At 21.7% G+C, this 7,770-nt stretch overlaps 2 protein-coding genes across 2 annotated transcripts; one reads left to right on the top strand and one right to left on the bottom strand. All coding sequences in view use genetic code 6, as the record gives it.

Annotated features, from left to right (window-relative positions):
• Positions 1-1,023: 1,023 nt before the first annotated feature.
• Positions 1,024-3,635, bottom strand: TTHERM_00522360 (MFS transporter; the record flags this gene model as incomplete). Its single annotated transcript, XM_001014414.3, has 3 exons — positions 1,024-1,813; positions 2,261-2,529; positions 3,204-3,635. 3 exons carry the CDS (start codon positions 3,633-3,635, stop codon positions 1,024-1,026), a joined length of 1,491 nt encoding a protein of 496 aa, XP_001014414.1.
• Positions 3,636-5,691: 2,056 nt separating this feature from the next.
• TTHERM_00522350 (F-box/LRR protein) lies at positions 5,692-7,359 on the top strand (the record flags this gene model as incomplete). Its single annotated transcript, XM_001014413.2, has 4 exons — positions 5,692-6,101; positions 6,164-6,426; positions 6,488-6,957; positions 7,012-7,359. The coding sequence occupies 4 exons, from the start codon at positions 5,692-5,694 to the stop codon at positions 7,357-7,359; spliced, it is 1,491 nt and encodes a 496-aa protein (XP_001014413.2).
• Between the last annotated feature and the right edge of the window lie 411 nt (positions 7,360-7,770).

The raw sequence follows: 7,770 nt of genomic DNA, 5'->3' as shown, positions 1-7,770 counted from the left end.
TATTCAAATTTTTAATTTGTTTTTAACAAACAAGTAAATAAACAAACAAACAAAAGTTATTTGTTCTAATTGCCTTGCAATTATAATCTAATTATTTTACTAACAAAAAATTCATGATTGAATTTCTGCAATTAATTGTATAAATAGATCTATGGCTTATATATTTGGCATTAAATTTATTATTAAAATATATGATTGTTATAAATTTGGAACAAAAATAATATGTAAAAAAATGTTATAGATATTTAATTATGATATTTTAATCAATGATTGTAATTAAGCTATAAAAATTTTTGAGAATGGTATTTTCTCATCAATCAAAATATGATAAATAGGTGTAGACTATATATCGAAATTAAAAATGATTCTAAAGTATTTATAAAAGATAGCCTTTAAAACATCTTAATTTTAAAAAATACTTATCATGATATATTCATTTCCACTTATGCGTCAGGTAAAAGGTATTTAATACCTTATTTAATGAGTTTACCTTTATCAATTTGTTTCTCGAATTTAAAACTTAAATTTTATTTTCCGTTTCATTTTTTTGTTTGAAGTTTTTCTTGTGAAATAATGTAAACAAAGACAAAATCTTATGTAATAAATACATAATATTCATGATATCTCTCAACCCTTTCTTGTGTGCGAAAAATAAAAATTGTAAGATATATGATTGGATATATTTCAAATCCAATTTTTAATTGTCCTTTTAGTTTTTGTAAAATCTATAAATGGAAAATTAGTTATCAAAAAAATAACTTTTAAGATAAATAAAATGATTTTTTAAAATAATAAATGGTTGAAAAAAAAAACTCAAATCTTGTATTGCAATAAATTATTAATTAACTCTGAATTCATTTTATCAAAATGTAATCAATCATACTTTAGTTATAGCTTTAAACACAATAAATTTAATTTTAATTTTAGTATTATGGTAAAAAATAGATATACAACACAAAATTTACAATTAGGTATTAAATTAATTATAAATGCTTAACTCAAGCAAATTAGTTTTTACAGATATCAATCTTCCATTTATTTTGTGGTCATTAATTAATTTCTCTATTATATGTGAAGCATTTAAAGCTCGTTATCATTATCATTTTTATCTTCTGAGGGAATTCTGCTGATTTACTTTTCTTCATTTAATTCAAGAGGTTTTTGAGGTCCAAGATTGACTGATGCAATAGTTGCGAATATTTGATAAATAAAGATAGCGAGAATAAAGGAATATTTAGCATCGTTATGTTAAACGAGAACATTGATTAACAAAAGAGCAGCGAAAACAAGAGACATAACACAACTCTTCAAAGCATAAATTTCACTCTTTCCATGATAATCTTTAGTTATAATTTCACTCAAAACACAGTTTAATAAGTTATCTCCGAATCCGATAAAAGCACTGCAAAGGAAGGCAATAGTATAGTCCTATGTATAGGTACAAATAAGTGCGAATACAAAAGCTGCTTATACAAATATGGTAGCTAAATTGACAAGTTTATAGATATTATATCTCAGGGCGAGATAACCTCCTGCATATCCTGATATAATTTCAAAAATACCTTAGCAGATATATACATAACATGTTTTTTAGTTAACATCTTTTATCGAGTCAGGATTTGTATAATCTATAGCTAAAGTGTTTTAAATGAGCATATACATAAAACCAGCGTAGAAAGCTGATATACATCCAGAAAGTCCCATAAGAGTCATCAAAGGAATAATTTGGTCAGTTTTTAATATCTGAACATATCTTTATATAGTTTGCATAAAGGTTTCTTGAGGAGCAATTGTCTAACTATCTTTAGCATCACTATAAAATAAATAAATGGATTTAGTAATTTAATTAAAAATTAATTAAGAGAAAATTAAATGGATCGATGGATGAGAGATTTTTCGTGGTAGAGAGAATATTATTAATTTATTATAAAATCATGGGGTAAAAAATTAATTAAATATTTTTGATGTTAATATAATCAATCATATATTGTTTCAATAATTGGAGGAAGTTGATTAAATTTAGGTTTATGGTTTATAAAAATTAATTACTTTATCAAGCATTTTATTTTCTATTAAATTAATATTCTTATTTTTCTTTTGTAACTAAATCTTTATAAAAATAACCTCTCAATTATTTCAAATAATTTTTATTAATCTTAATAGGATTTATATAAGAAAAATTCTATTCAAACAATCCAACCAAATTCCAAAAAAGGATAAATATTATGAAAAAAAGAAAGAAATAGTTAAATATAATTACTGAGCAATTTTTTTAGCATCCTTCATTTATTGAATTTGGTAGTCCTAAAATGGTGATGGAATGAAAAACAGCATTACACAAGCTACTGCTCCAATTACTGACATGATAATGAAGAAGGTCTTTTGTGTAGTGTAACCCAACAAGAATGTACCAATAACTGATCCAATTAAGAATGAAGTAGCAAAAATGGAACAGAAAATACCAAAGTAAACTCCAGTCTTTTCAGGCTTGGAGCTAGATAAAATACCAATGTATGTACCTTAACAAACCTTTTTTAATATAAAATAATATTGTTGTAAAAGCTAAACTCATTTTTTCAAAAATCAATAATTTTTCTCTTTCTATTTATAATAATTAGTCTGCTATTTAATATTTAATGTTGTATGGTGAATGGCTTAATATGAAAATTTATTGCTATTATTTTACTAATTGATTTTATAATTTTTTTGATAAATTTATCTTTTTCTTCTTGCTTAAATGTAATCAAATTAAGTTTATCACAAATTAGATGTTTCAAATTCATTTTGCTATTTTAATTGATTTTCCAACTTTTTAATATCTATCTCCTCAAAAAGAAATTATAGATATATCTATCTATATTTAGTAAAATCGTAGATTTTTAGATTTTGTAAATTATACATCGATCAATAAATCAATTTTTATTATTGCTTTATAAATCTATCTGTATAAAATGCAAGAAATATTAAAATCAGCAAGTTGAAAAAGATTTTATTTTAAAAATGCTTGTTTTATTATTAAAATTGTAGGATATTAAAACCGTTTCTTGACATAGAATGCAATTTGCATCTTTATAATTTAATATTATTACCATACTTAATTTTATTAGCAGGTTTAATAATATCACATTTTTTAAAATAAGAGGAGATAAAGCAATTTAATAAAAATTTATGAATGAAATCTCAATTAAATAATAAAATTTTACCCAAATGAGAGAGGCACAATACCCATTTACAATAGCTGAAGCAAGAATCAGCCCGTAAATTGTATGCTTAGAACATAAATTTGATTCGTAGTTAGGATTAGCTTGCATATCTTCATAGCACTATCTAGGTAGTATACCTACAATCATAAAGGGTAAATATCCTAAAGCGCTCAAACAAAGAACCCATTTAACAGGGAATCTTTATACTATTTTAGGGGCGAATAGATTGTTAGCAGCTTAAGTAAGGTAAAGAGCAAATAGCGCATAATTACCTAGCTAATCATAACCTAATTAGAAATAAATCTAAGAAATCATATTTTAAGTTGTGGAGAAAGCAACATATAGTAACATAAAACCTATAGAGATGTAAATTGTCTTGAATAGGTTTATGTTATTTATTTTTGTTTAATCTTAACTGGCAAGTCCGTCCATAGCTATTTATTTGAGCTAGTTTCCAAAATGTATGTTTTTTTAAATACTTTTAAATTATTATTAATTAATTATAATTTTTTATGGATATTTTTTATGGTTATCAATAGAAGGTATTACATATTTACATTAACGAAATAATAAAAGTGATATTAAATTATTATTTTGGGTAATTTACATAAGTGAAAAATTCAATAACAATCAAGATTACTTTAGAAACCATTAATTGTATTGTAAATATCAAAGTTATTGAAATTAGTACTAGAAAATAACAAAAATGAATGTAAATAGATATGAAATTCATCATTTTTCTTACTTAAAAATATAAATTTTTTTAAAAAAACAAACATTGTAATCAATTTCAAAAAAAATTTGCAAAGGTCTTTAAATTTTTGTATGTATTATTAATTATCTTAAAATGAAAGAACATAACTAGACTATTTTTAAATATTTATAAAATTTGGAAAGTATTTTAAATCCTCGATAGTAATAGATACTCTTTTGGGGTCAAACAATAAGAATCTAAATGAGGTTTTGCTTCATCATATTTTTTATAACAAAAGAAATTTCTTTAGTTTATACAAGATAGTATAATGCTTTCTTTTTAAAAACTAGTTGAAGCAAGTTAAGCAAAATAATCTATCTATTCATTCTAATTATAATTCAATTTGAATATTTATTCTTTTACGTTGGTGCTTAGTTAAATAATAAAGTATTAATTTTTTAAATAAATTTACGCAGGTACTTTACAAACAAATTACGTCATTTTATTTTTTAAAACAAAAATTTGTTAATCTAATTATTCAGCGTGACATAAAAGGATTCTTTGAATGTTCTTTTTAATAAATAACTTAATAATCTTATTAGTTAAGCCATTTAACGTTTCAAATAACTAACTAAATAGATTTACTTGCCATTTTTATAAAACTGGTTTTAGCATTATTGAATATACTTAAAAGTAACTAATCGTAATGTAATAGAAGAGATAAATAAAAGAATTTTTCTAGATCAATTCGATTGATTATACTAAAGATTACAAATTTAATTTTTTTTATGATATGTTCGTAATCAAATTCGTATTAGAATAGATTTATTAATTTTTTAATTAACTTGTTAATTAATAATATTACATTACTGATAAAAAATAAAAATGTAAAATAAAGAATATAAGATTCATTTTAGATTCTTAAAAAGACTTTTATTTTTCCATAAAATAACTAACTACATATTTATTTTTTAAAGTAAATTTCTTCTTTTTTGTTTTATATTGCCTACTGATAGTACCATAATATGAAATGCTATAAATTTTAATTATATTTTAAAGCTTGTAAAAAATTTTCTCGAATACTCTATTTAAAGATTTTAAAAATAAGGTTTTTCATTTTTAATTTGTAAAAAAATATTAATGAACAACAATTAATATAAAAGAATTATTTTTATTTGATGTGTATTTTTAATAGTATAGTCAATATTTCGACTAATTAATAATTTTACTTCTTAAAATTTTAATTTTTAACATTACTACTTATTTATTTACATAAGAAAAACTCTTTACTTTTTTGTTTTATTTAATATTTTAAAAATACTTTGATCAGCATATATAGAATCGAAATCTTCAAAGTTTTTATTTTTTTATTTTATAATAAAATAAATAAAATTTTTAATAAAAAATAGTGATATCAATTTTGAAATTATTTTTAATTTTAAAAGATAATCAAATAAAAATTATTTTTTAACTAATTTAATAATAAAAAGCAATTAATCTATTTAAAAACTAAGAAAAATTATTATAAAAAAAAAACATTTTTTTAAAATTTTTGTAATTTAATTGAAAGTATTTTTTTATCAAATATATAAAAAAAGAAAGATCATTCTTGTTTTTTAAATAAAATTTATTTAATTTTGTTAAAATAATTTTGCTTAAGATATAAATGTTTTTAAAATTTAATACTAAATCAAGATTATATTTTGTGCTTTTGTTTGATTATTAAACTAATTAATTTATCAAAAATCGGTTTTAATAAATTTACATATCTACTATACAAAGAGCTACTTTGAAATGATTAACATAAGTGACTAAGATTTTAAAAAATAAATAAATAGTTTAAATTTAAAAAAAGATTATGTTTTATAAAGTTATGATAAAAAAGGCTATTATTCATCTTCCTCTAGAGGCAGTAAATCTCCTCGAACTCCTACAAATACCAGAACAAATATTTAAGATTTTAAAGATTCAATACTTTGTAAGATATTTACTTTTTTAAATGTTATGGATCTGTGTATTATACAAGGGGTATGCAAGAAATGGAAGAGAATGATAACCCGCGATCCAGATATTTATTCTATTGTTAATCTTTCTATTCTCCCTCCAACTGTTAAAACATTAAACTTGATGAAAATCGTTTAGAACGATAGAAATATTATAAAATTATATCTTCCTCATTTAGCCAACTCAAATGATACTAGTTAGTAAGATTTAATTGAAATAACAACTAAAAACAATTTTTAATGAAATTTTTAAATGAAAAAAGTTTGTTGATGTCCATTCCAAAAACATTAGAATTTCTTTAAATTAATAATGTTAATATTGAATTCGCTACTGTTTTTACATAAAAAATACCAAACCTCAAGATTTTAGAACTATAAAATAGAAATAAAAGAAAAAAGAATTTTGATGAAAATGAACTTAAAGCTATTTCTAATTGCTGCTCCTCAATATAAAGTCTGACAATTAACAAAGCTCCTCTTACAGACGAACTTCTTTAGTTTTTCTTACCTAAATTTCAAAACTTAAGTAAAAGAATCTTTTTTGATAATTTCTTTTTAAAATTCATTTTTAACTGTTAAAATATTAGAAATAATAAATATTCCGAACACTCCAAAATTAACAAATGAAACTCTCTAAGTTATAGCCAGAAGCTGCTACTAAATTACTGATATACATCTCGGAGGAACTCCTACCAATTATAACCTCAATTTTAGTTTTGAAGGTTTTGAATACTTTAATTTGTCAAAGTTTGAATTGAAATCCGTTAAATTAGACTATTGCTCTCGTGTTGGAGACTAGGTTATTTAAATATTTGCTTAAAGATACAGAGATAATTTAGTTGAATTGTAGATAATCAGAAACTGCTTTGAAAAATGTGCTAAAATTAGTGACGAAGGAATATCTTACTTAAAGGACTGTCCCAACCTTCAAAGACTGAACATAACTTACTCAAGAAAATTTAGAGAAAGTATTCATATAAACATATCTAAAAATTTACACTAGCTTCGTTATTTATGTCTTAAAGAATGTCCTATTTAAGAAGACTTATCTGTTTTGGTAATCAATTTTCAATCAAAATTTATTTTAAAAGATTTCTATTTTAAATTAAAGGTATAAGGGTGTCCTTAGCTTGAAGAAGTTAATTTATCTGGAGACTCATGGGTAACTTCGTTGTCTTTGGTAGGTCTAAGCAAGCATCCATATTTAAAAATACTACATTTAGGCCATTATGATCATGGAGATACTAATTGTGATGAAAACTTAGAAGAATATCCCCCTAAAGGAATGTTTATTGAAGGAATTTTTAAAAATAAGAATGCTTTCTAAAAGTTACATTTACTTTTCTTAGAATAAAATTGTTCTTTAACTTATTGGCTTGATGTTAGACTTCAAAAAATAAGACCAAAATTAACTATTAGATATACTCCAGCTGAAAATTTGTTTGCACTTGTTGAATGATTAAAACTGTAATAAATCAATAAATTTATTATTAACACAAAAATGTTTTTTTGTAATAATTAAAAATTAATTTATTTTTGTAAAATAAACTTACTTAAAATCTAAATATTGAAAAAATTACATTTATTTCTACATTAAATTACAAGAAAAAATTAACAATATAAATCTTTTAAAAAAATATTATTGTAAAAAATTAAAATACTTTCTTAAATAAATGAATAAAAACTATGTTATTTTCTTTCATTATATTAAATTACAAGAAAAAATTATCAATAAAATCTTTTAAAAAAATATTATTGTAAAAAATTAAATTACTTTCTAAAATAAATGAATAAAAACTATGTTAATTTTTTTAATTATTGTTTCAAACTACTTAAATCATTTTTAATAGTTAAATTTATACTTTAAAAT

Source organism: Tetrahymena thermophila (assembly GCF_000189635.1).
Source record: "Tetrahymena thermophila SB210 genomic scaffold scf_8254664, whole genome shotgun sequence".
Classification (NCBI taxonomy): Eukaryota; Ciliophora; class Oligohymenophorea; order Hymenostomatida; family Tetrahymenidae; genus Tetrahymena; species Tetrahymena thermophila.
Note: the sequence above shows the minus strand (reverse complement) of the source record. Positions and strands in the feature narration are given on the sequence as shown.